The sequence below is a fragment of the Xenopus laevis genome, chromosome 8L (genome assembly GCF_017654675.1).
Source record: "Xenopus laevis strain J_2021 chromosome 8L, Xenopus_laevis_v10.1, whole genome shotgun sequence".
Lineage (NCBI taxonomy): Eukaryota > Metazoa > Chordata > Amphibia > Anura > Pipidae > Xenopus > Xenopus laevis.
In genome coordinates, this window is record NC_054385.1 from 57,600,340 (window position 1) to 57,626,800 (window position 26,461).

The 26,461-nt window shown below is 39.2% G+C and overlaps 1 protein-coding gene across 3 annotated transcripts; it reads right to left on the reverse strand.

Moving 5' to 3' along the window:
• Nucleotides 1–4,441: 4,441 nt before the first annotated feature.
• Nucleotides 4,442–25,502, reverse strand: lpar4.L (lysophosphatidic acid receptor 4 L homeolog). 3 transcript variants are annotated; one of them, XM_041572210.1, is made up of 3 exons: nucleotides 17,696–17,982; nucleotides 13,005–13,365; nucleotides 4,442–6,066 (listed from the first exon to the last, which is right to left on the reverse strand). In XM_041572210.1, exon 3 carries the CDS (start codon nucleotides 5,901–5,903, stop codon nucleotides 4,851–4,853), a length of 1,053 nt encoding a protein of 350 aa, XP_041428144.1. In that variant the 5' UTR covers nucleotides 5,904–6,066; nucleotides 13,005–13,365; nucleotides 17,696–17,982; the 3' UTR covers nucleotides 4,442–4,850. The 3 variants fall into 3 exon arrangements, with proteins under 3 accessions (XP_041428144.1, XP_018084780.1, NP_001090494.1); XM_018229291.2 differs by lacking the exons at nucleotides 13,005–13,365; nucleotides 17,696–17,982 and adding an exon at nucleotides 25,317–25,502; NM_001097025.1 differs by lacking the exon at nucleotides 13,005–13,365 and having other exon boundaries at nucleotides 17,696–17,948.
• Between the last annotated feature and the right edge of the window lie 959 nt (nucleotides 25,503–26,461).

Below are 26,461 nucleotides of genomic sequence, written 5' to 3' on the forward strand. Positions count from 1 at the left end.
TAATCGTTGGATCGAACTATTAAATCCTTCAAATGGAACGATTCGAATCCATCGATCGAACGAAATTCCTTCGATCAGAAATTTGCTAGAAAGCCTATGGGGACCTTCCCCATAGGCTAACATTGATGCTCGGTAGGTTTTAGGTGGCGAAGTAGGAGGTCGAAGTTTTTTTGAAGAGACAGTACTTCGACTATTGAATGGTCGAATAGTCGAACGATTTTTAGTTTGAATCATTCGATTCGAAGTAGCCAAAAAAACACTTCGAAATTCGAAGTTTTTTATATTCTATTCCTTCACTCGAGCTAAGTAAATGTGCCCCTAAATGTATATTTTAAGGTGAACAAATCAATCAATTTAGTAGTTGTATCTTGACAAAGGTCATGAAATGCAAGGTAACAAAATCAATATGTTTTCAAGTGCAATATTACTCCAAATATCAGAAATGTCACTGCTGTAAAAGGGTACTTTACTATAGTGACATGACAACTTCTTTGCAATACTAACAAGACATTCATTTTGCTTGTGTAACATTTTTTTCCCATTTAGAAGAAACTGATAGAATGAAGATGAGAATATACCATATTATATTGGCAATATATGATTTAGAGGACACAATTCACCCTTGAAAATGCAAACACTATGCATTCCCTATGCTTTGCTGTGCATGTTAAGATTTATTTAATTAAAAAGGAGTGGCAGTTTGAGACCAAATTCTTCCCATTAGAGCTAAATGTGCCTAACATTTTAAATTTTCTTAATGAAACAAGGCTTAGCAGCCCTTAGTGCCCAACAATAACATGTAGAAAGTGCTAGGTAATGTATAGACTTGGTGATGGTAATGAGAAAGAGCTGATGGCAATTGCCTTAGTTTGGGGCTCATTATGGCTTGGTCCCTCTGAAAAATTCTCTGGTGCCTTGCAGACCAGTCCAAACCTGCCACCTGATTGACATTATAGTTTCACCATATTTCATATTGAGTGTTTACTAGTAGGGAAAACACTGGATTAAAATATGGCTGTTTAGTCCCTTAAAGGAGAACTAAACCCTAAAATTGAATATGGCTAATGTTTCAACTTCTCAATAGCAGCAATGAGCCAGGACTTCAAACTTGTAACAGGAGGTCACCATCTTGGAAAGTGTCTATGACACTCACATGCTCAGTGGGCTCTTATCCGCTGTTGAGAAGCTAAGCTTAGGGGTCGTCACTAATTATCAAGCAGAAAGTGAGGTTGGCCTGTAATATAAGCTGATGCTACAGGGCTGATTATTAAATTCTGATGCTAGTTGCACTAAGCTACCATGTAGTAATTATCTGTATTAATTACTAATCAGCCTCATATTGTGACATTTATATTCTATTTGTACTGTATATTGTGAGTGGGTCCCTAAGTTCAGTAAGTGACAGCAGCAAAGAGCATGTGCAGTGAATCAGCAGAAAAGAAGATGGGGAGCTACTGGGGCATCTTCGGAGGCACAAGTCGTCACTGCTAAAGGGCTGAGGTAGCCTTGGGATGGTACAGAAGCCCAAAACATAATGTATAACTTTTCTAGACTGCTTCTTTGGTCAAGCTTTAATTCTCCTTTAAGCGTCAATCAGGTACATGTCAGGAGGCCAGATATGCACATGGCAAGCAGGATTCTCACTGGGTAATGCTCTTGCAGCTCAAAAGAGGAAGGCAAACTTACATCTGTAAGCAGGAGGAGAGGAAGATAAAGACAACAATGCTAAAGAATTAAATAACAAAATGTAAAAATAAAAGTGATTACTAGAGAACACAGAACACATAAAAAGTGTTTGTGTGTGCCGGACCACAAGTCCTTGGAGAATGGACTCTAAGGGGTGCAGTTTAATGCCCTTTAATGTTGTTGCACTGGTAAAGATCTTAGTGCTTATTTATTATTGCCACAAACACAATATATGTATTTTTATTTATAAGTGCTGATATATGCAACTGTAATGGCATCCAAGGCTCTTAGCACACATACTGGATGTACACTTCTCATAATAAATAGGACATTTGCCACCAAGATATATTTTATGTGAATATGCTAAACAGAAACATATCTTAACTGTATATGAAATCTTTTTTACTTTCTGGTCTGACTGGCCCTTTAATTCTCTTCGTGACACTTCCATGCACTTCTGAAACAGTTAGTGCTTAGAAACAGAACACTTGTACAACTTAGAGTCTTAATAAATTCCAGATCTGCTTTGCCATTTGTTTCCAGCTTCAGCTGAGGGAAATCAAAGCATCTGGTTGCATGAGTGCAAAACATTACTTGGGTCCGATCATGTCATCATTCAGAGACCAAAGTTCCAGATGTAAATAACAGCAACATTTTCCAGTTCTTTAGTTTTAGGATGGAAAAAAAAATTGGGGCTTTCTAAAGTATTTTAATACCAACACATCTGTGTACCTACCAAAGTACTGGCTATAGTTCAGCACTAAGGAAAATGAGACATTAAGAAACACAAGTGGAAAAAAAACAATTTTTTAAGTGCCTATCTTTACAACACTCAATCAATGCTCCCAAGCTGCCCAGTCTGCACCCCCTTTTAGGAAGCCATTCCAGTTTTCTATTTGCTAGTAAAAGGGCTGGAAGGTGGAACTCATCTGTCAGTTCAGCAAGAATCAAAATCTAACCTGAAGCAGGTACCAATTTCAGACTTCAACTTAAATCAAGTCACATTATATACATTTTTGTATGTTGCAGAGTTGCTCTGCAATTGATTTTTTGCCTTATAATTGTAGTGGTGTTTAAATTATGTGCCTTTTTGTTCTCATGTGGATTCTTGAAATCACCAAACCTCACTCAGAATAGAGACGATAATTGGGACAATTTATGATTTGCACTTAAATTGAAAATGACCCCAACATATTCCAAATACCCCAGAAACCGACAGAGCTCAGAACATAATCAGGAGCATGGCTAGGGGTGGAGACAGGGCCAAGACACACCCAAAAATATAAAACCACTGGGTTTTCCACTCTGGCTTTTACCTTTGATTATATTGAGAAATGCTGGGAGCAATCCAGCAACATCTGGGGATCCAATGATATGGTGTCTAAAACATACTAAATAATTTCATGTGGCATTTCCCTCTAAATACATTTTGGGCTCAGTGGTTTCATTTTCTGCAGCTGCTGGAAGAAACTACATTATGGACATTTGCCTCTCAAAATCTAAAGATTTAAATTTTTTATTTCAAAGTGCAAAAAGTACCCATCCCCATTTCTGTTCTATTTGGGCGGGACTGTAATTTGAAAATATATAGGGACTTTTCAAACTTCTAAACTGTCTGTAATTTTTTAGAACCTACATGCATTTTGAATGCAGTTAGGTTACAATTAATGCAGATGGATCTGGTTATGATTTATCGTCTCCCTGACAGAGAAAACTCCTTTTTTTCCCCATGGTAAATATTTCTACATATACCTTTCTTCAGGCATGTTAAATGCTCAGCCTTTAGCCACTGAGAATTAGAAGTCCTAGCATATTTGTCCAGCCACTTCATGGACAAAGGTATTAGGAGGTTTACATTAATGTAGCTGGAAGGTTACGATGATCATAATATTGTATTTGCCCTTCCTACTTGAATCACTAATTCCCTAAGCAAGATTGACATTCCTGCATGTAACCAGGATACTAGCCCAAAATGTGACCGCCTCAAAACATTTTTTGACTTTCAGAGCAAGACTAACAACCTTTTTTTTCAAATGGCACCACGTTAGCCGAGGCAATAGATAATCTGGTTCGTCAGTGCAACATAAATAGAGAAACCCTTGTTAAAAACAACTAGTAACACATAAACTGGTCTTCACTGCACATGTTCTACGATGAAGAGGTATAAATCGAGTACACTTTAATTTGACTTCTGGCACACCACACTTGTGGAGCACCAATGTCAGCAGTCTTCGAGCCAATGGTTGGATCATAATCGCACCGATCGATATGCAACCACGTTGATGCAGTCCCTGCCTGATATGATTTTTAAATCTGCCCAATAGGTATCTGGCTAATTTTTGGACAGATATATATTTATGTATTCAATAGACCATTGGGGAGACCCATACATGGGCAGATAAACTGTCTGAAGGGGCCAAATCGGCATCTTAAATGGCTTCTATGGGAGAGTTGCTGCCCTTTCAGTGTTGCCACACTAATGGTGTGGCCAGGCCATAAGAGACTTTAATGGAATTATATGAGCATAGATGTAGCTGGAACCATGCTAATGTAAGGTGTTCCCCTGTACTAAACACAATTCAACAAGAAAGTGTTAGTGTTAATTGTTCCATTAATCTTATTCCTCAGCTCTGCTTATAAAAAACATATGCAGGATATATTTATACGTTTCAGATTACAGTGTTTTGCAACTACTTTCATTCTGTGGTTTAACACATCAGATGCCTACTCTGCTCTAGCAAGTAACCACATATACTTTTTTGCAGCTTTGTGCTTTTAATATTGGGTATTGCTCCTGCAACCACAAATTAAAAGTGCAAGAAAGGAACAGACATACTGTATATATATATGAATATCTATATATACTCAAGTTTTATCTCCTGATAGTTACAAAGATATAGAATGTGTGAATGCTAAGTAAGAGACAGACACATTTATAATATTTTACAATTAATATGTACACAAATGCACATAGCAAACTGCCAAGAAAACACGTGAATGTTATTTTTACACAACTAGCAACAATATAGTTATACTTAAATTAAAGTTTGTGTTTCACACACATCCATCTATAATACTGACCAGGCTGAATACCGAAATATTCTCGTTACCATTGTGGCTGAAAACAACAACTCTTAGCTGTAGCCAACTATTCAAAAAAAACCTTAGTCCTTGTAATTAGCTTCAGACATTAATTCTCCTCCATTATTAATGTTCATCTGTTCAGTCAGCTCCTCTTGTGTAACTGGCAAGGCTATTTTCGTAGCAGAATCAATCTTAAATAGGGTATCCATTTTAATGATAGGGTTGATGTTAAATGACTTCTGAAAGGATTTTGAAGTGAAGTAGTAAACAAATGGATCAAAGCAACAGTTCATCGTTGCAATGCAAAGAGTGATTGGATACATTGTCCTTGCAAATCTCTCCACGGCACAATTGGAAATGGCTTGGGAGCGGACCAAAGCATACAGGAAGAGGATAGAATTAAAGGGTACAAAACACACAACAAAAATAGCCACGTGAACGACGATCATTTTCAAAACTTTTTCTTTGTTGGTTCCAATCTGGCACAGGGTAGCTGGTTTTCTCAAAGTCCTCAGGACCAAAGAAGAGCAGGTGAGGTTTAACAGCAAGGGGATGATAAATCCAACTACTTCAATAAATATGGTGATTTTTGACAAATATGTTTTCCAGATGCTTTTTGAAAAACCTTCAAAGCACGTGGTACTTGTGTTGGAAACGTTGGTGGTAGAAAAGAGGGATGCCGAAATACCTCCGCTAAGCACGATGATCCACACGCATGCACAAACTATAGCAGAATTTCTTCTGGTTCGAATAGTGCGGGAGCGAAATGGGTAAACGATGGCCAGGAATCGGTCAACGCTGATGCACGTGAGAAAAAGCATGCTTCCATAGATGTTGGTTAGGAAAGCTGTCCCAGAAATCTTACACAAGCTGTCACCAAAGGGCCAGTGCCGGTTAAAATTATAAAAAATTTTAAAAGGCAGTGTAAATACAAAGAGCAAATCAGACACTGCCAGGTTAGTCATGAAAATAGCAGTTTCATTTTGCATCTTCATTTTAAAGCAGAAGACAAAGAGGGAGGCACAGTTTGTAATGAGCCCAAAGATGAACACCACACTGTAAACTGCCCCATAGAGATTATATTTAAAGGAGTCATCAATGAGGCAGGTGGAATTATTGCTTTCGTTTCCCATTCCAAGATATGGGCGGGCCAATTGACTCCTTGTTTGCGGATCTCAACAGCATCCATAGAACAATCTAGAAGCAATGCAGAGTAGCTCCACCGGGCTAGTTTTTGTGGCGTCGCTTAGTACAAATTTCCCAGGTTTTCTTTTCTCCATATCATGTATTGTGATCCTATAATAAAACAAAAACAAATAGCATCACTATTTTTATAGTAACATAGTAAGTTAGGTTGAAAAAGAGACACACATCCATCAAGTTCAACCTTTTAACTCTATTTTAACCTGCCTTTAACTGCTAGTTAGGAGGAGGAAAGGGGAATATATTGCCAGAAAAACCTGAGAAGACAAAACAAAGCAACAAATATAATAATAGTACACGGCACTGGCTATGCACAGCTATGATTTTACAACATAATAGGTTTTTCTGCTGCTAACCTTTATTCCTAGCAGCTGCTGTGCTTCTAGCATTACTGGCACACTTCATTTTCCATGAACATAGAATTTTCAACTCATTTTACCTGCTACAATATCTCTAGTTCTGGTTATAGAGTTCTTTGTGTAACAATAGGAGCTCCCAACACTGCTGGCTGAGTTAATTAGAAAAGTTAAATGGGGAAGGACACCTTTAAATATTTAGCAATGATTCATGGGTGTACTTACAATCAAATAAAAATAATTTATTCGTAGGGGTTTTTATTTTTTATTATTTGTGTTTTTTTAGAGTTATTTCATTTTTATTCAGAAGCTCTCCAGTTTGCAGTTTCAGAAATTTGATTGCTAGGGTCCAAATTACCCTAGCAACCATGCATTGATATGAATAAGAGACTACTATGAATAGGAGAGGCCTGAATAGAAAGATGAGTAATAAAAAGTAGCAATAACAATAAATTTGTAGCCTTACAGAGCATTCATTTTTTTCAATGGGGTCAGTAACCCCCGATTTGAAAGTTGGGAAGAGTCCGAAAAAGAAGGTAAATAATTCAATAAATATATATAAATAATGAAGACCAATGGAAAAGTTGCTTAGAATTGTTAATTCTATAACATACTGTAAGTTAAACCGAAACATGTACCACCCCTTTAAAAATACAGCCATTGTGGAACGGAGAGGTATAGCATAATGCATTATTTTTCCAGAACTCTGTAATTTTACAATCCTTAAATACTGTGTTTGGGAGCACTGACTGCAGACAGGATCACAAAACAGCAACAAGAATTACCCAAACATAATAAAAGGATCCTGCTTGTGTATGAATGGAATACAGAGTTTTATATATCTGGTAAAAAGTAGGGAGGGGTGTGTGTGTGGATGCTGGGTTTTCATTTGGAGGGGTTGAACTTGATGGACAACCCAATTTAACTATGTAACCATGGTATGAGCATAGTTGCTCTCCTTTTTGATATGTAGCCTTCCCATAAATTACAGAGGTGACTTGCTCCAGTAACCAAAGGGTGATTATACAAGTAAGACATATAACTAAAGAGGCTATATGTGATTTAAAATACAACAAAATTGATAGGCTATGGAAACATAATGACAGAACATAGAGCAGCCATCTGTCTTGTGGTAAAATATGTGCACAAAGCCCTGGCCCGGCCTGGTTAGAAGCAGTTTAGGATCAAATAAACTATGTTATCCTGTAAAGATAATTGCTAAATATTGTTTAATGTGCAGACAAAATGAAACAGGGTAGTCAAGTTGGTGGCATGTGCTCTTTAACCATGGCTAGATTTTTGATAGATTTCTTCTCTCTTGCAAAAGAATCTGGCTTATAATTATCATGGTTTGTCAAATAATTGGCCCTAGGCATAGCAAACTCTAAAACCCAATAAGATACAAAGTCAAAAGGGGATGCCAGTAGAAAACATGAGCAAAACAGAGCATAATGTTTTAACAGGCCCAAGCCAACATGCAGGTCATTCAACTCAAACACTACCTGTACACTACTATTCCCGCTATCTACTTTCAGATACCTTCTGGCACTTCACTCACTGCAGGACTCTGGCTAGTTTTGGTAAGGATGCTCCTTTTAACATTTGTGTTGTAAATGTAATGTGCTACCCGACTATAAATTGGTTTTAACCATGGCCAATCTGTATTCAGTCACAGACTTGGAGGCATCAGATATTCCATGCTGTCTGAGGTATGGTTGTTGGTCATTTGTAAAACTGTTTTTTAAGCAAAAGTCCCAGAAACTATAGTAATTTTCTAGGGACTGCCTCCAGTCACACAAGGCCCTGTAGCCCAACATAGTACTACATGACAGTAGTGTAACAAGATGTTACTGGGTCCCAAAGCAAATTCATTTTAGGACCCCCAACATATCCAGAGGTTGTCCTGTTTTGACAATATATGTTGAAATTGCTGATTTATTAGGGCCTCATGGGGCCCTGTATACCTCCTGGGCCCCCCTGCCACAGCAGGGTCTGCTTTCTCTGTAGTTATGCCCATGAGTTGAGCCCTTACATGTATTTTATAAAACCGGCTTTAATACAAGATAACATTGACTTGCTAAAGTGCTCATCTCTAAAACTGATGCAAGGTTCGATGCTACAAATCACTTACATCTTCTCAGTTCTTTACTATTAAATTGCCCCTTCACTACAGTTCACATACAGTAAATCAAAAAACGTAAACCTCCTAACGTAAAGACCCATGAACTGTCTTAATACTTTTCATTATATCTGAGCAACTAGTCTAGAGATGCTGAACTATAAAATTAGATGTGTTATCACTTGAACATTGACAGCTTGACAGTCTGCAGTGTGGCTCCGGTTCCAAAACCAGAGAACTGCTCTTGCATAAGTTCAGATGACCTTACCAATGTCAAGTCCAAGGTTCATATATTCTCATGCATACACTACCTTTAGTGTACAGTATTGCGTGCCATGATGGGCATGTATGCATTTAGGATATCCGGTTGAAACTGGCCAAACCTAACCAAATACAGGCATACATGGGGCCTTAGGAGAAAAGGTTGGCCAAACGATATCATGAAATCATTAAAGGAGAACTAAACCCCCTTGCAAACAAAACCCCCTACCCTCCATAGTCCCCCCTCCCTGCTCCCCTCCTGGGTCCTGCGCGGAACCAATTTCTAAGACCCAGACGCGACCAGAACCGGCAGCCCGCGACCCGAACCACAACCGGCATATTTAGCCACTTTGATCCGCTACCCGACCCGGACCCTCAACTGCCTTATCCGCAACCTGACCTGTAACCCGCCAACCATCATCAAACAGGAAGTGGTAACTATCCCTCCATCTTGCGGCGCTTCGGTAATCTTCTGGTCCCTTCGACAATTTCCCTGGCTTTCGGCGCATGTGCAGCTGTTCGGGTCTGGAATATTGCTACAACTGCACATGTGCCGATACATCACTTACTTGAAGATTCCTGAAGCACTGAAGATGGCCCCCGTGAGCTCTGCTGCGCTGACTCTACAATGAGGGGCAATTACCAGGTTAGGGGTATTTACTTGTGTAAACAACTGTGCTGGGGGCGGGAGGAGGAAGGGGGGGGACTATGGAAGGTAGGGGTTTTTATTAGCAAGGGGGTTTAGTTCTCCTTTAATAAACAAAACACTGAAACACCTTCATTAACACATTAACTCACTGCTTCTGTAATGACCAAGCCCCTACATATGTAGGCCATCGCAACTTCTTGACAGCAGCAACCTCCACATTCCATAAGAATTTTCAAGCCTTTAGATCTGCTATCTGTACAATAAAACACCATCAACCTCATCTGCCATTAGAACTTTAGCTAACCATCAGAAATCTGCTTTTAAACACAAAAAAAAACTTTACTTTTTAAGGTAGCTTGAACACACGGATAGCCAATATTTGGATTCTTGGAATTGTCCAAAGGACAGTCAAAAGTTTATCGGGGGGGGGGGTTAATGATTATTAGATTTGAATTTTGCGTTACACATGGCTGATCTCCTTAAGGTTTCTGTTTGCTGAACAGGGGATGCTGTATAAAAAAAGAAAAATCACGAATCCTGTTGCAATGAACGATAATAAAACATAAAAAGGCCCTAGTCATATTTTCTTCTCAGCTGACAAATGCTTATCCACTATTCTTAAACTATATCCTACGCCGGGCTTAATGGTATTTCCTGTCCAAGGCTATACTTGCAGCAGAGAATCTGTTTTCAATTCTGGTCAATTATCTTGACTGAAATGGCTAGCTTTGACCAGATCCTTGGCCTGTGGTGGTAGGGTGGGGTGAAGTAAAGCATATGTTTGCAGTAAAAATAATGTCAGCCTACAGACCACCACACTGTCTGGATTCTTTGAGCTTACAGAGTTTAAAAATATTATCATGATAAAATAAGCCTTATGCTTAGTTATTGTTCTTTCAGACTGTGCTGTTTAACTTTTACAGACAAACGGTCTTATCTTGTGTCCTGCTGCTATCATTATTACTGTAATATAGAGTTTGATTGACAATTTTCTGTAAGAGGCAACTTTATTTCCTATAGGGTAAAGTAGAACGGAATGTCAATTTTCCTAAAAGCAACTGAAAGTCCACATGTAGCAAAGCTCTACCAATGAAAAGACTTTGCAGAATACAATTCTATTACCTGTAATCACTCCTTTACATGAGTCAGGGGGATTAGTCAGCACCCCTTCAAATTCTACTGCACATCCCCCAGCTGGTATTTTATTCTCCTGGCTGCAAACACATTTACTGCTATGCAAATGACTAAGAATCACGGTATATACTGAAGCCACGTTGTTCCAACTGATCCTGCTGCCAAACTTGGCATCTGCCCCCCCCTTCTAGTGAATACTCTAATTTTGTTTGTATAAAAAGTTTTATTGGGTTTTACAAAAACAAGCAAGATATAACATTCGTCCATTGAAGGACTATAACACAATCTTATACAGCTAAAGGTGGCCATAGACGTAACTTTCTTTCCAAGAAAGATTGTTAGTTTCAATACACACGTGTAGAGCTGAATCGTCAGATATACAGGTAGCTATTCAGGTCAAAACAATAGAATTCTACCTGTCTCAAACGATTCAGCACTAACAATGGCCGATGGCCTTCAAACACACCCGATAATAATTTTCCATCCAGCCCGATCGACGAGCCGACCGATATTTAAGTCTTCTGCCGATATTGGTCGGCTCTTTTCCCACCATACACACACCGAATATCATAAGAAAATTCGTTTTGTACAATATTATCTGTGCGTCTATGGCCACCTTTAGAGATTTAGGTGTCCTAGAAGAATGATAATTATCCATTTGATGATGGCAAATACACCTAAGCTGTTATTAGAGCTAAGTAAGAAAAGATTGTTGAACAAGAAAGAAATTATTACGGATATGCCGGAACATTTAAGTGACTACAAACACATCACAAATGTAAATGATCATTTTGAAACGAGTTACAAACTACAATTATAAATGTAGCAGTCCAAGTGAACGGAGTTTGTTAGTAGAGTCAAAAAAGTAATACCCTAATTCTGGTGTCAGAGTAAGCAATTTTATTTGCTTTTTAGTATCATGTAAAGAATGATTTTAGGTAATAAGTTATTTGCTAAAATGATTGGTAGCACTTTGTTAAAGGTTGGCATGCACAATGGGGCAAAGCTATTAAATATAATGGTTTGTCCATGACTTTGTCTCTACCTAAATCTCAATCTTTTGTGAGTCTGCTCTTTCACATGCTAATTATACTGGCTAACACAACACGTACTGGTAGCAGAATGTGATTACATGTATTACTGGTAAAACGAGATTACATTTGCAGAATAATTACCTTTTCTGTTTGCCTATTTACATATAGGACCAACATTATTATAATGTAACCATTAGCCTGAGGGATGAAGACACTGATCCATTACTAGGGCAATGGCCTGGCTGGGCTTGGTCCCCTGTCGTGTTTGTATCTGTTGATACACTTCCATGGTTAGAGAAGAGGCATCATGCAATCAGATTTTTTTTGTCTAGACATAGCTTTAGAATTGCAGTGCAGTCTGCCGAGATTGCATGTTTATACATTCACAAATCACCGGGAAGCAAGTGCAAAAATATTTTCAACTGCCCAACAAACGTGCATATATTGGCACCTTTAAGACATACAATAGGTAACAGTGACACAGCCATCACCCACTGTGAAAATGGTATTATTTAATACATAACAATGAATTTATTTGTCAACTTCTGGACTTAGTTAAATGTCCCTAAGCAGACAAACAAGACACACAGCAGTCTTCACTGGCATAGGCTTGGGAGTCAGATAAGAGGCTTGGAAGAAATGTGATGAAATTTAGAGGCTGTATATTTATAGAACACAAGAAGTGGCTGCCGAATGGGTTTTTTCAGGTAGAACTTTTGCAGCGAGTGTAGATTTGTATTGCTACTATATTGGGAAAAGGAGAGAAGTACAAGAGTAAGTACAACTGGATGCCTGTAGCCCCCTTTCAGATAGAGTGTTTGTGCAATGTGCTTTAATAAAGAGCAAGAGCATCATGGCAGCTGTCAATCAAATGAATAAACAATTATTTTCTAAATAACCAGTATATATGCTTTGCTGCACATCAACGGAAAAATGTAGTATACTGTAGATGAGCCTTCCAGCATCTCTGGTCTAAAAAAAAATCAAGACATTCCAAGCACAAAAAGAATCCACATACTGAAAAGCCAATTAGCAATTAATTTAGATGGATGCTGCATGGCTGCACAGAAACCACTGAAGTCTGCAAAATGCATTTTAATTAATACCTAATTACCCACAGAGGATGTACGTGCAAAGTATGTCTGTGTCAAGCGGTAGTTGGACTCTGTTCTTGAAAAAAAGTTGCATCAGCAAAACCTTCAGAATGGTTACAAACTGCTTGCCCTCACTCAACAAATGCCCTGCTTTGTGCTCCTATGGCAGCAGTTAGAAGAGTGTCAGCTGACATATTCCCCATAGATTCAAAGAGAGAAATCCTCTTGTTGTTCAAGTAAGGCCAGTGGGCTGGATCCTCTGCTGGACAATGGCCTGCACAGGACAACAGATTAGCAGGAGAATAGCAATGGAGGTTCTCACAGTGAGCCGTACCCTACTTCCAGCATTTATGCCATAGGGGCATGGATTCATTCAACACCTACCTCTGGGCATCCCCATAAACAGAATACTGTGTGTGCAGTTGGGTTAATCTCCAGCAATAAGCTTAAGAACGTTCCCTCGTCTCTGAGATGCACAAAGGAAGACAAAGTTGCCAATGAGCAATATGATAGAGTCATTCTTTACAGTCCGGTAAACAACTTGACAGGCTCTTAACAAGGAAATGAGGGAAACTCTTCCTCATTTTGCTGAAATCAGCATATATCTCAGTCTCTATGTGTTAGGTTTTGCAAATATTTACATATATGCTGAAGCAGTTTCCTACGTTAGTGCTGATATTCTAATGGTCGTGGGGCATTGAGAGGTCATGTCATTCATCTTGATGCTGTGCCAGCCAAAGTGTTTCTACAAAGAGATTTTGTTTATTACGTTATTCATCACTCCCATTGTCCACATTACAAAACAAATTCCCTATTGCTGTGTGCGACCTATGCACATCTAGGTTCTTTTTGGTGTTATAGACCAAAATGGTACAATTGTTATGTGAATTTCAGATTTGGTATCAGTCTGAAATATCTGCTATACTATCTGACGGATCGGTCCACAGACCAAACAGAAGATTAACATATAATGGGCACATTTGGATCATTTGGCAGACAGGCTAAACAATTGGAACAGCTGAAGTGACTCACTGCTGACTTTGCACACGTCCAATCCTCAAAACCCAATGTAAGCGATATTGCCCAGAATTTGCAGGCTGTCATACATGTTCAAAAAAAAGTGTACAAAATTTAGTTTTGCATAATGTTATCTAGTGTGTTAGACCAGATTAACTGACCTTCAGGCTGAGACCCGCTACTGCTGCTCTAGAACCCCCTCCCCCGAGAGGGGCAGTCCCATACTTTTGGAAATACTGTGGCACTATGAAGAATAGCAGTTGCAGATGCAATAGCAGGAAGAACAACACCCTTGTAGAAAAAGATGGTGACCATAAAACAATATGGTTTCTGGCTATCAGTGTCTTTTACTTAAAATCTAATCACAAGTGGATTTCCAAGATGGATGCCATATTGACAGCCAGACTGTAAATGTGTTACTGGAAGCTGAACGCCGGAACCACTATCGATATAAGCATCTAATTCCTGGGATAGAGAGTAGACCATACCATGACTATACTGTAGGTGTTCTCCGGTATCTGCATGTGTATATTGGCTGGTCTAGCATATCCGCTACACTCAAGCAAGATTTGATATTCTCAAAAGGAAAATAATGATCACATAGAGAAGACGAGGACCACATGGGCAACTACACCATACCAGATGAATCTAGTGAAAAGAATCCCACATTCTGACTTAATTGAACTGCTGAACTCCTCAAGATTGTAGCCCCGCCCAGCCTAGTGCTTGTTTTATTTCTGCTTCAATTTAAAATACAGAGTATTCTATATTAATATTAGCATACGATACATGGTAACCAGATGCCTTTCCTTGCTAAGCAGCATCCCATATCAATTAATAGGGACAACACAGCCCTATGGCACAGTAAGGAGCATATTTATCATGCGGTGTAAGAAAACGCTGAATCATTTTCCACACATCACCGTCTAATGGAGCCAGAACTTACTTACAAAAGTCTGAAGCAGTTTAAAATAATGGAGGAAAGTCTGGAATTCTCATGGCATAAAATAAAACAGCTTGATAAATTCCCATTTATTCTACACTGTTTTTTGGCAAATTTTGTTTTGTTTTACACACAATAATAAATAGTATGTGCTTCCAACAAATGGCAATGATGTCTAATGGTTCTTCAGTGTGCTACAGAGCAGCCTCTTTTCCATTCAACAGAATGGGAAGCAGTTATTGGCCTTGAAGGGTTTTGATGCCCACTGTTTTGCCCGAGAAGCAGCACAATCCAGATGATCAATGAATCATTGTTCTAAAGATAATATAACTTGGCAAACTATTCTGCACCAGTGAAACACTAAACAAATATCATAAACTGTGATTTATAGTGCAAGATAAAAACTACTACTAGGAAGTTACTAAAATCTCACCTGAGGCAACTCTGTCATAAAGCAGTAGCTGTATTGAAACTTTAAGCTAAGGCTGGTGGCACATGGTAAGATTTGGGGGAGATTATTCACTTAGTAAAAAATCTCCTTTTTCGGGTGACTAATCTCCCCACAATTCCTTCCTGCTGGCAAGAATGCGAATCGTCGGTGGGATGGCATGCGTAGCACTTCATTTTCCCGAAGTAACCGAAGTTTCCTCGTGAGGCATTGAGGGGAGATAAGTCACCCAAAGAAGAGGATTTTTTTTTTCGTTGGGCGACTAATCTCCCCAGAATCGTACCGTGTGCCGCCAGCCTAGAAGTCAATGGAACCGAGGCTTCTAACAGCATCCAGAGTGGTCAGACGTATAACAGGTATCCCAACTGGTCAAATGCAATCTACCTGTGACATATGATGGAAGCTCTTACCCAGCTACTATCTAACAAACCCACAGGATCCAGCTGTGGCAACTAAAATCCAACCATTCTCACCAACTTCCAAACAGTCTTTTGCAAGGAATTCAGTTACAATTCAAAACCTTTTTTGCACTTTAAATCGGAAAAATTGTGAAAATGTAATATAAGCTTCCTCATACTGAAATAAGAAACTTTCTGAATACAGTCAATTACAAATTCTGTACTGTTTCTGAAATAATCAAGTTTATCATCAGATATTCATTGACAGTTAGATCCAATATATCTTATAGGGGGGCTCCTTTTGCCCAGAAGATGTATTAGAGCTCATTCTATTAAAATCATCAGACATCCTGTCTCTCTACATGAAGAATTTGTGCAAAAGGCAGTTATTTTGTTAGATGTTGTTTGTACTGGAATCAGTTATTTGAATGAGCTCTAATTCATCTGCTAGGAAAGGACCCCCCCCCCATAAGATATATTGGATCTAACTGTCAATGACTATCTGACACCCAACTCCTGCATGGAGACAGAATGAAGAGAAACAGATGCTGAGAGAGGAATAGTGAGAAAAAACTTGATTATTTCGGAAATTATGCAGAATATTTAATTGATTGCATTTAGAAAGTTTCTTATTTCAGTATGACGAATTGTTACATTTTAATTTTCGATATAGTTGCCCTTTAAGCTACTCGTTTGTGATCCTTTATAACAGCCAAGGTGCAGGCAAGTCCATTGGTGATAGTATTTTGCCTCTTTGTGCAACGAGGAACAAAGTGTGAACAATTTCAACGACAATCAGTATAAAGCAACGCTTTTCAGCCCCGACTGAGCAAATGAGCAGACTTCTATTATGTGTGACACTCATTAAAACTGTGTAATGCCCCCTCCTCCTCCTGTCCATCTGACACCATCCCCCCACTCACACCATTTCTCATTCCCTCTGGTGTTTACACTGCAGCTCTCCCTTCTATCCACCCAACATCTGCATTGGAGTTCACAGTTCAAATGAAAAACGCCAAGGTCACACCCAGCTCCATATCCAGCTGCAAATGTTAAAGGAAAACAGAGCAACACAAAGTCCCACTTAAAAATCAAAACAACAACTGGGGAAAACACACAACTGCACAACGTAAATGACAGTGATATATACGGTCAGTATCCGAAGTCTGACAAAATAACCAATTTTCCCAATTCCAAACACAGATGAAGTCTTGCATTAGAAGGTGCTATGTGAGGGGGTCCAGGAGTACAAAGCAGGAACTTCTCACGGTAATGGGATGTGAGGATTTTGTAAACTATATACATTGTATTACAATTGTAGCTTTGTAAAGGCATAGGTGTCAGAGGCAGAGTGATGGTTTGATGTACATTGTTGCTTGAAATTGCCAAAAAAAAGTCTACCATTTGCCCCCAGGGGCACGATTATATTATCTATACTATGTCAGCTTGCTATGGAAAAGTAACAGTGAATACATCCAAATAACTACATAAATAAGGCTCAGGAATCCCATATCCACAACCAGTACTCACATTTGTATCTGAACACTGAAAGGAAAACTAAGGCAAACCCTGTTTCTAAATAAAAGTCCATTTCCACTTGAATTGTTTGCACAAGGCGTTTGTGAGCTGTGAATACACAAAGAAACAGTCACTTTGGTGCCCTAAATCCATAAGCCCCGGCTGCCTACGACTTTTTATTTTTTTTTAGGAGTAAATCCTATGGACACAAGGAAAGTTCCTTAAATGTATGTATATGGTGGCTGGGCAGTCGCTAGCAGCAGTGCAGATAATTACCCAAGGGAGGCAATAGGAAATCCAACAGAACTACTGCCATACTACAGACAGAAAATGAACCCTTATTGGCTTTTAATCACAAAGAGCCCTGCTCCTCTGGGATGACATTTTTAAGCGAATTTAAATCCTCCCAATTGCATTTTCCTTTAACCCTCTGTGACCTCGAAATGCTGGGATAATGAAATGCAAATTGAAAGATGTGTTTCAACTACAATTCCCAGCATCCTCTCTGCACACGCGCGACGGTGGGTTGTTGCGGGTCACACACAGCAGTTTTGGGATTTCAAGACCAAACAGCGGGGTCAGGTTTCAGGTTAAAGCCCATACTGTAGGTGTGCTCCCATTAACCCTTTCAATCCCCCCCCAGGCATAGGTTTCCATTCACAGCATGCAATCACTTTAGCATTGCGTTATTTGTCGGCTGGGATCAAATTCAATGTAGTTTTTACCCGCCGTAAAAACGCAGAGCGCTTACCCTTGCCGAGCGATCACACAGCGTTTCCTGCTGCAAGCCAGAGAAGTAGAGAACAGCCCAGGTCCAAGTGAAAACTCCTGTAACTATAGATCCATGGTTGGCACAACTCAGCTGAATGAGAAGTGGATAAGAACCAGATGTCCCGACTTTCTCAGCAGAGCGCAGTGAATGTGCGATGTGAGCGCAGCAGCTGCTCATCCCATTCCTTTGTTAGGCAGCAGCAGCCCCAGGCACAGAATGCAGCGCGCCCCGGAGAGAACACAGGGCAGAAGAAAGGGCCTGATGTCTGGGATGAATCTGAGAACACAGAGACTCTTGGGGGTCTCAATAGGAAACGCTTCTCATTGGCTGAGGAGTAGTATTAGATTCGGAGAGTCCTCCCATTCCCCCCCATCGCGTTCCCATTCTTTAGAAGCCAAAGGCAGGCGCTTTGGAGAGTTTACAGAGCGCCTTTGCCAGGGAAAACAGCTCCCCGAGAAAAGAATTAACATCTTAAGGGCTGTTCAAGGACTAAAAGCCCATGATTTCCTGGCCCATTAGCTGCAGGGAAGGGTGTGCCCCACAAGCTTGTGAATAAAGGCTGCTGGGAATACTCTCTCCCTCTCAATACATTTCACTTTCTTTTAATCTCTTTAATGGTGCCATCATACAAAGCACAAGGTAAATATATGCTTCACAAATTTACTGTAGATTTATTAGTAAGGGGGATTTTTTTTATGTCAAGTGTTTGGGTTCAGTTTTGTAAACCATTCTATTATACCACAATGTGTTATTTTAAAGTATATAGAGTTTATTTTCAGGGTAAAAAAATAACAGAAAGGTGGTATAAAGGGGATACCTTTATTGGCTAACTAAGATAACCATAGCAAGCTTTCAGAACATTTTTGTTCTTTTTTTCAAGCTGTTCGGCATGAAAAAAGGAACTAAAGTGTTCTCGAGGCTTGCTATGGTTATTGTAGTTAGCCAATAAAGGTATCCCCTTTATACCACCTTTCTGTTATTTTTTTTAAAGGGATTCTGTCATGATTTGTATGGTGTCGTTTTTATTTCTAAATTACACTGTAAATAATTCACTCTACAATATCAAATTTCATTCATGAACCAGCAAGTGTATTTTTTTTTAAATTTATAATATTGGTGTGTAGGCAGCCATCTCAAGTCATTTTGCCTGGTCATGTGCTTTCAGAAAGAGCCAGCACTTTAGGATGGAACTGCTTTCTGTTAGGCTGCTCCAACTTGCAGTAAAGAGTGACTGATGTTAATCAGAGCAAAAGTCACATGATTGGGGCAGCTGGGAAACTGACAATATGTCTAGCTGCATGTCAGATTTCAAAATTAAAAATAAAAAAGTCTGCTCTTTTGAGAAACAGATTTCAATGCAGAATTCTACTGGAGCAGCACTACTAACTGATGTGTTTAAAAACACATCAGGCATAGAGGCAGGGCAGATGATATTTGATTGACAGCTCAGATATTTAAATACCTTTATAACAGGTATGGATGCTGTAATGAAAAAAAATATGTGTTCAGTGTTTAATTTGCAAAGGACTTTCATTATACAACTTTTTATGCGTTGGTGACAGGTCCACTTTAATAGGGAAAAAATATAAATATATAGGAGGGCTGGTATTTTTTTCCAGAAAAGTATGGCATGTGCACCACTGCAGTGTGTGCCTTGCATGCAACTCACTAAAGCTGAATCATGGGATACACTGGTGCTCTTGACAAATTTGGGGATGAAAATGCATTAATAATGTCAGTGCACTTCAATTTGCATCAAATTTGCATTTTTGAATGCTTTGGTTTGTAAATGAGCCCTAGTATAATTGCTGCAAAGTTATTAGAGATGTATTAAATACTCATGGTCACACCATGTGACTGATGCCCTGTAGGCCTTATTGCACACTAAAGTAGGTCTGAGGAAGAGAATGTTTTTTTTTTTTAATCCCTAACGCTGGTGACAGAGGACAAATACTATCTCTGCCCTACCCTGAAACTGACCCTACTTTGCCTCACATTTATCACATTATTATGAACTATTTATAAAAAATCTGGAGGGAAGTGACATAGCTGCCAAATGGATATGGCATTGAAATACCTAGATTTTGGTGGGAATGGAAAAGCCTTTACTAGATTAATGCTGCACTGGAAACAGGCCCGGACTGGCAATCTGTGGGTTCTGGCAGATGCCAGAGGGGCTGCTATAAAGTGCCATAGAAAGTCAGTATTGTGTGGACTGTTTGGGCCTCTGTGTACCTGAAATGCCAGGGCTTATTTTAATTCTCAGTCCAGACCTGACTGGAAAATATCAATGACGACTTCCCTCAAAAACAAGTTCTTCATTGTCCCAAAGGAAATAAAAGGATTTTGCCAGGTCTAAGGGGCAATTCAAGTTCATGGATCTGCATGAAGCCATCAGACTTATAATTTTGGTTATTTTTTGCATCAGTCACACTTATTTGAAATGAACCAATCAAATCAGATAATAAAGATCTCATTTCAATAAATACAAGAAACCCCCCACCCCCATTTCATTACAAACGGCATGTGACTTATCACATGGAAATCAGATGTACATCCCATTACTGTGCAAGTCCTTTAAGAATAATGGGCATGACCTTGGCCATTCGGACTCTATGGACTTTCTGCAGCCTCCTCTGATACCTGCATGGTGCAAATGGGCATAAAATGGGGCGAACATTTATCTGATTAGTTGGAGCGTCTGATTTGGCCCACACAATTAGTTTGGCATAGAATGGGAAATAAAGCTCCGCAAAGAAATCATCAAGCTGCAGTTCCATCTGATAAGAAGGGATCTGACCACCAAATAAGGTCTTTGGAATGTTCTAAAATTACTGTGTGTACAGTATGCATGAAAACACAATTAGTGGACTTTCCGAGTGCCAAAATGTTTGCACAGCAGTCTATATTGATTTTGCTTAAGGCTATAATTTGTGTATGTCACACATACAGTTTAGGTCTAAACACGCTGAAACACAACCAGTTCCAAACAGTCTTCAAGGTGGCCTTGAATACAGTGATATGGTGGGGCATTGTGAGTGATTTGGATAAGCTCCACTATTGCCGTCAGTGTAAAATGAAGGACTTCTCCTTTAAGGGCAGAGATACACGTGGAGATTCGGGGAGATTTAGTCGCCTGGCGATAAATCACCTCTTCTTCAGGCAACTAATCTCCCCGAACTGCCTTTCCACTGGTTTGAATCTAAATCGGATGGCACTTGGAGTGCTTCGTTTTCCGGAGTCGACCGAAGTTTAATCTCAACGTGTGTCTCTGCCCTAAAGCTGTGTTTTGCATTTGCATAACCTACAACACAACTTTTGCATCTTCTGGAGACTTAATGGGGTGTTTTTTTAGTTAAAGAGGGTGTAAACCCTGCTGTAACGCTGTCCCACAGCGCACCCTAGTTTTCTATAGAAAAAAACACAATTATAGATGCAATATTTCACCAGTGAGAATTCTACTGATCAAAAACTACATTATGAATACAAACGAACTGACAAATAAGAATGGTAATTATTTAATTTTTTATCTTCATTATATTACGGTGGAATCAAACATGGGGATAAAGGAGAGACTTGTTCAGTGCTGCTGGGATTCTCATTGGAGGATTTTTTTAAATTTTTTATTGCAGTCGCTGGCTGTGGAGAATTGGGGGAAAGTTTTAGAGTAAGTCCACAAAGGCCGTTTTGGGGAGATTTGGTCGCCTGTCGACTAATCGCCTCATTTTTGCGGCGACCAATCTCCCCAAACGCCTTCCCTGTTCCTGCGCCGGCTAAAATGAAAAAACGCCGGCGCATATCACACATGGCGGTTCGTTTTTCGAAGTCGCCCGAAGTTGCCTCACAAGGAAACTTCGGAAAACGAATCGCCACGTTTTTTAATTTTAGCTGGCGGATATTCAGGGAAGGCGTTTGGGGGATTGGTCACCGGAAAAACGAGGCGATAAGTCGCCAGGTGACCAAATCTCCCCAAAACGCCCTGTGTGGCCTGACCGTTATTGTGCAATATTGCTTTACGAATACAACCCTAAAGTTGGTGGATTACAGCATGCCTCAACTTTTATTATGTGTTACATTATTCTTGGATTTGTAGTCCAGCAACAACTGAGTAAAGTTTGTTGTTGCAGCGCAGCAGGGCTTACTAAATTTTAACTTTTAGTATGTTGTAGCATGGCCGATTGTAAGCAACTTTCCAATTGGACTTCATTATTTCTTTTTTATAGTTTTGTAATTATTATTTTTGTTTTTTACTTCTGAATTATCCGGTCAAACGGGGATGCTGATGCAAGCAGCCAAAAAACTTTTGCTCAGTGAGGCTACAATTTTACTGTTACTGTTGATTCTTTTTATTACTTTTTCTCTTTAGGTCTTCTGCTATTTATACAACAGTCTCTCATTCAAACCACTCCCTGGTGACGAAAGTCATTTGAACCCTAGCAACCAAATAACTGGAGAAGTTCTAAACTGGAGAGTTGCTGAACAAAAAGTAAAGAAAAATCACAAATAATAAAAAAAGATCAATTGCAAATTGTCTTCGAATATCACTCTATATATTACAGTAAAAGTTAACTCAAAGGTGAGCAACCCCTTTAAAACCTCAAAATATTAAAAACTAAGTGGTAAGTAACATTTATGGTCCAGATCTAAATGCTGACAGTTTCTGATTTCTGCTAATTTCTCTCATTGGTAGTAAAGCTGGCCGTCCTGCTTCTTATGCAGATCAGATCAGTGCAATATGGATATTCAACTTGCACATATTTAACATTTCTGCTCCTAAGCAATTGTACAATGCTTGGTTTTCCTCCCAAACAAAGGCACATTGTAACTAAATCATTTACTGTTTTGTAATGATTTTAGCATAAAGGGAGTATGCTGCACTTTCCACAATGAACTGATGTTTTCTTTGGATGTTAAATAGTTGGGTTATTGCAAATATATGCAGATTTAATGCTGCAAAAAATACTGGGTTTTTTTTCACACCGCGAGCCTTTGTTAAAGTGTTCTGACTAAAGCTAGGCAAGGTTGGTTAACTGTTTTTGTTTTGCCTTGCCCCTTGACTGGAATACCAATTCATCTCTCTGGAGCTCTGCCAGCTGCTCCCTTTCAGCAACAGCCCAAAGAACTGGGTGGGAAACAGCACGGTAAGAAACCCACAGCTCCAAACTTGGCTCCGTGTAAGAAAGGAAAATAACAGGAGCAGTATTATTCCCAGAATAAAGCACATTTTCTATAACTTATTCTAAAACAAAGAGATCTATATTATTATAATGTTTTTTAATAGCAAGTATTTAAACATTTCCAACATATTCTGCAGTGCTGTATAATAGCATTGTTTTTTTATTATGTTCAATGTTTCCCCTTAACTTTCCCAGTGCTTCTTTCTTTGTGATCGTCAGGTATGGGACCTGTTATCCAGAATGCTTGGGCACAGTTTATTACCCATAGAATCCTACCAGATGGACAGCTGTGATATACAATATTATGAAATTGTGCACTAGATAGATTGTCAGATGAATCTGATGAAATCCATAACTGGCAGTAACTTGTGAAATTGCCTACCGACACAAGGCACTGGCTTTACAATAAAAGAAAGACAATAATGTTAAATGTAAATCGAATTGTTTAAAGCTGGTATTATTAACTGCGCGTTTTTCACCTTTAGTAGCTGTCTTTGGTTGAAGCAGGTTAAGTCATCCTGCCATTAAGTTTAATTAGAGGAACCCCAAGGTTTAGATAGTAATTTCCTGAAATATAAGGTGAGGGCATGTACCTTGTTGTGTATTAGTTAGTGTGGCTGTCACAAGTTTTTTTTTTTTCTTTTTAGGATTTTTTTTTTTCCTATAATATCCACACGTTAGACACTGTAATGGTCTAATCACTGATTATTACCTGAGAAAGGGTCACACCTCCAATACGTTGTATGTTCTTTTGGCATACAGTAATACAGCACAGGGCTAGTCCCTGGGAGTCTAGTGTTCCAGTAGCATTTTATTCTTGGTCACATGCTTGGAAGTGCCAGCTCCCGTAATACTGAGCCCAGGTGCAAGCAACAAAGACCTGGGTGCACACTGTACACCGACCACTCCAGATGCGAGTGGCCATGTCGGACTGGGGGCACCGGGGCCCACCGGGACTACTGGTCCAAGGGGCCCCCCTCCAGCCCCCTACTGTTATGCGCTGAGCTCGGCGCGACTGTGTGAAGGCGCTGCTCGGTGCATATGCATGAACGGCACCATGCACGAGCAGCGTCGCTGCTCAGTGCCGAAAACTTTTTCCCCCCATAATTTAAATATCGGGAGAGGGGGTCTGGCCCAGTGGGGGCCCATGAGGGTCGGGGGCCCACCTTTTTTTCCCGGTGTCCCGCCGGGCCAGTCCGACACTGCGTACATAGTACATGTGCATAATGCGCTTTTGACATCACGCGCATAATGAGCAAGTTGCGGCATTTGATCATTATGTGCATGCGTGTGCCCCAACATGGCCACTTGTACCGGGAGCTCCCTCCTGGTGAGGGTGGCCAAGGGCAATCTGTTATTAGTTATAGATACTGCATGCTGTAAGGTATATTGTGTGTCAGATGGAGAAGATGCTAGCGTTATATATAAGTAACAGACACTTGGAACTTATTGAACTTTACCTATGTTTGCAATACCATAGACTGAAATGCCTCCTGTTAATCTGTACATTATAAAATCCCCCGTGAACTGAGAATTATTTTCAAGACTGCAAATTTTTGGTATATTTTTATCATTTTTAAAACACAACTAAGTTACATATTGACAGAAAAGATAAATGTAGTTCATATGGTTTACTATGTTGGCGCAATCTAGCACCGATGCTAGTATATCTGCACCATGGTGCTTCATAATCATTAATTATATGAGATAAGTACTTTGAAAACTAATAAGATGTACGTACAATGAAGAACATGGTTATGAAATATACTTTTTCAAAGAATTCAGACATATTCTAAGAAAAATTTAATTTGTTTATCTTACTAACATTTCCTAACTGCAGAAAATGCACTGAACAGTTCACACATAGGTTGTAAAAATGTAGCAAGTTGACCCAGTTAATTTCTCTAAACACAGGTGGTTGGTAGAGTATTATTAAACTTCCTCTTGCCTAATCAAGTTTCTTTTGTAGCCCGAGAGCCTGAATTGTCCACAATCTCCACATTTTTAAATCAATTAAATACAGGTACAAGTGTGATCCATTATCTGGAAGTTATTCAAAGACTCCCATTTTATCCAAATATGTAAAAATAACTAGCTTTTTTCTGTAATAACAAAACTGTAGATTGTACTTGATCTAGACCAACATATAATTAATAGTTATTGAACACAAAACCAGCCTGTTATGTTTATTTAATGTTTACATGCTTCTCCAGTAGATTTAAGGTATGAAGATTCAAATTATGGAAATATTTATCCAGAAAACCCCAGGTCCCAAGCATTCTGGATAACAGGTCCCATACCTGTACCTGTTTAAGTAATACGTTGACAAGTCACTAGTCTTAAAGGAATGCTATCTCCAAAATAAAGTTTAGTTACTTTATTGTTGTTTAAACAATGATATATATATATATATAGTAACTCACAGTATCAGCACTCTCCAATTAGGGAAAGAAAATTCGTGGTGCACAGCCTTCAGGGGGATTGCCGGATCTCTCCTCCTCCTCATACAAAAAAACACACAGGTAAGGCAGCACTCACTTGATCAGAAAACGTGTATTAGATATAAAAATAAAGCATCAGGCTACGTTTTGGGCATGCATCGTGCCCTTTATCAAGCCAATGGTTACACATGGTTTACAGGTGTGCAAGGTCAGGTGACTTAAAAAGGAGTTATCAGGAAGTGACATCAGCGTTAAGTATACAGGTGTGACCCCTATAGGTCAAGGTTCACATTATATTACATACACATTGCCCTTACCCTTCATGTGTCCAATTTAACCCATGATAGCCAGCATAGTTTACAAATCATACATACATGATTTATTGACAGGCTCAGTCCAAATTGTGTCTAAATCACATCAGGTTTTTTAGAAACTCATAAAAAGAGGTACAGATCTTAATCCCTATTTAATCCTTTGGGTTGTAAGGATCCTAATTTGTGGATCCACCACACCTCTCTCTGTTTTAAACGGAGTTCACAATCACCTCCATTTTTGAGTGGGGGGATCATTTCAAGCACCATAAATCTGAGTTGATCAGCACTATGTCCTTTCTCCAGGAAGTGCTTGGACACCGGCTGACTCATATTGCCTAAATTAATAGCAGATCTATGTTGTGAGATACGTGATTTAATCATCTGCGTGGTCTCACCTACATATATATATATATATATATATTTATATATATATATATATATCCTTATATTGTAAAAAAAATTCTAGAGGCTGGTTGAACCTTTTTTTTGTATCCAGCCATTTGGCCCACATGCCAGCAAACAGATTGCTACCATTTGAATGGCTGTACACATGCATGGCCATCTTATTCATTCGACCAATCATAACTCCAGTAACTGAATAGGAACTGTGGCTCCTCTTGGCTATACCCCCTGACTGTCATATAGGAGCTACATTAGAAATTGTACTACTATAATTAAATGAATAAACTATATAACAGTCCAAGCACAGTAGCAAAATAAGTACCAAAATATATTTTTATTTTAAACAGATGAATTTGTGTTGGTGAACTTGATCAGGGAAAATGACCAAACATGTTTTTTTCAAAACACACC

What these genes read in the sequence shown, in the direction of transcription:
- lpar4.L (XM_018229291.2), bottom strand. Translation starts at nt 5,903, where the DNA reads ATGGGAAACGAAAGCAATAATTCCACCTGCCTCATTGATGACTCCTTT.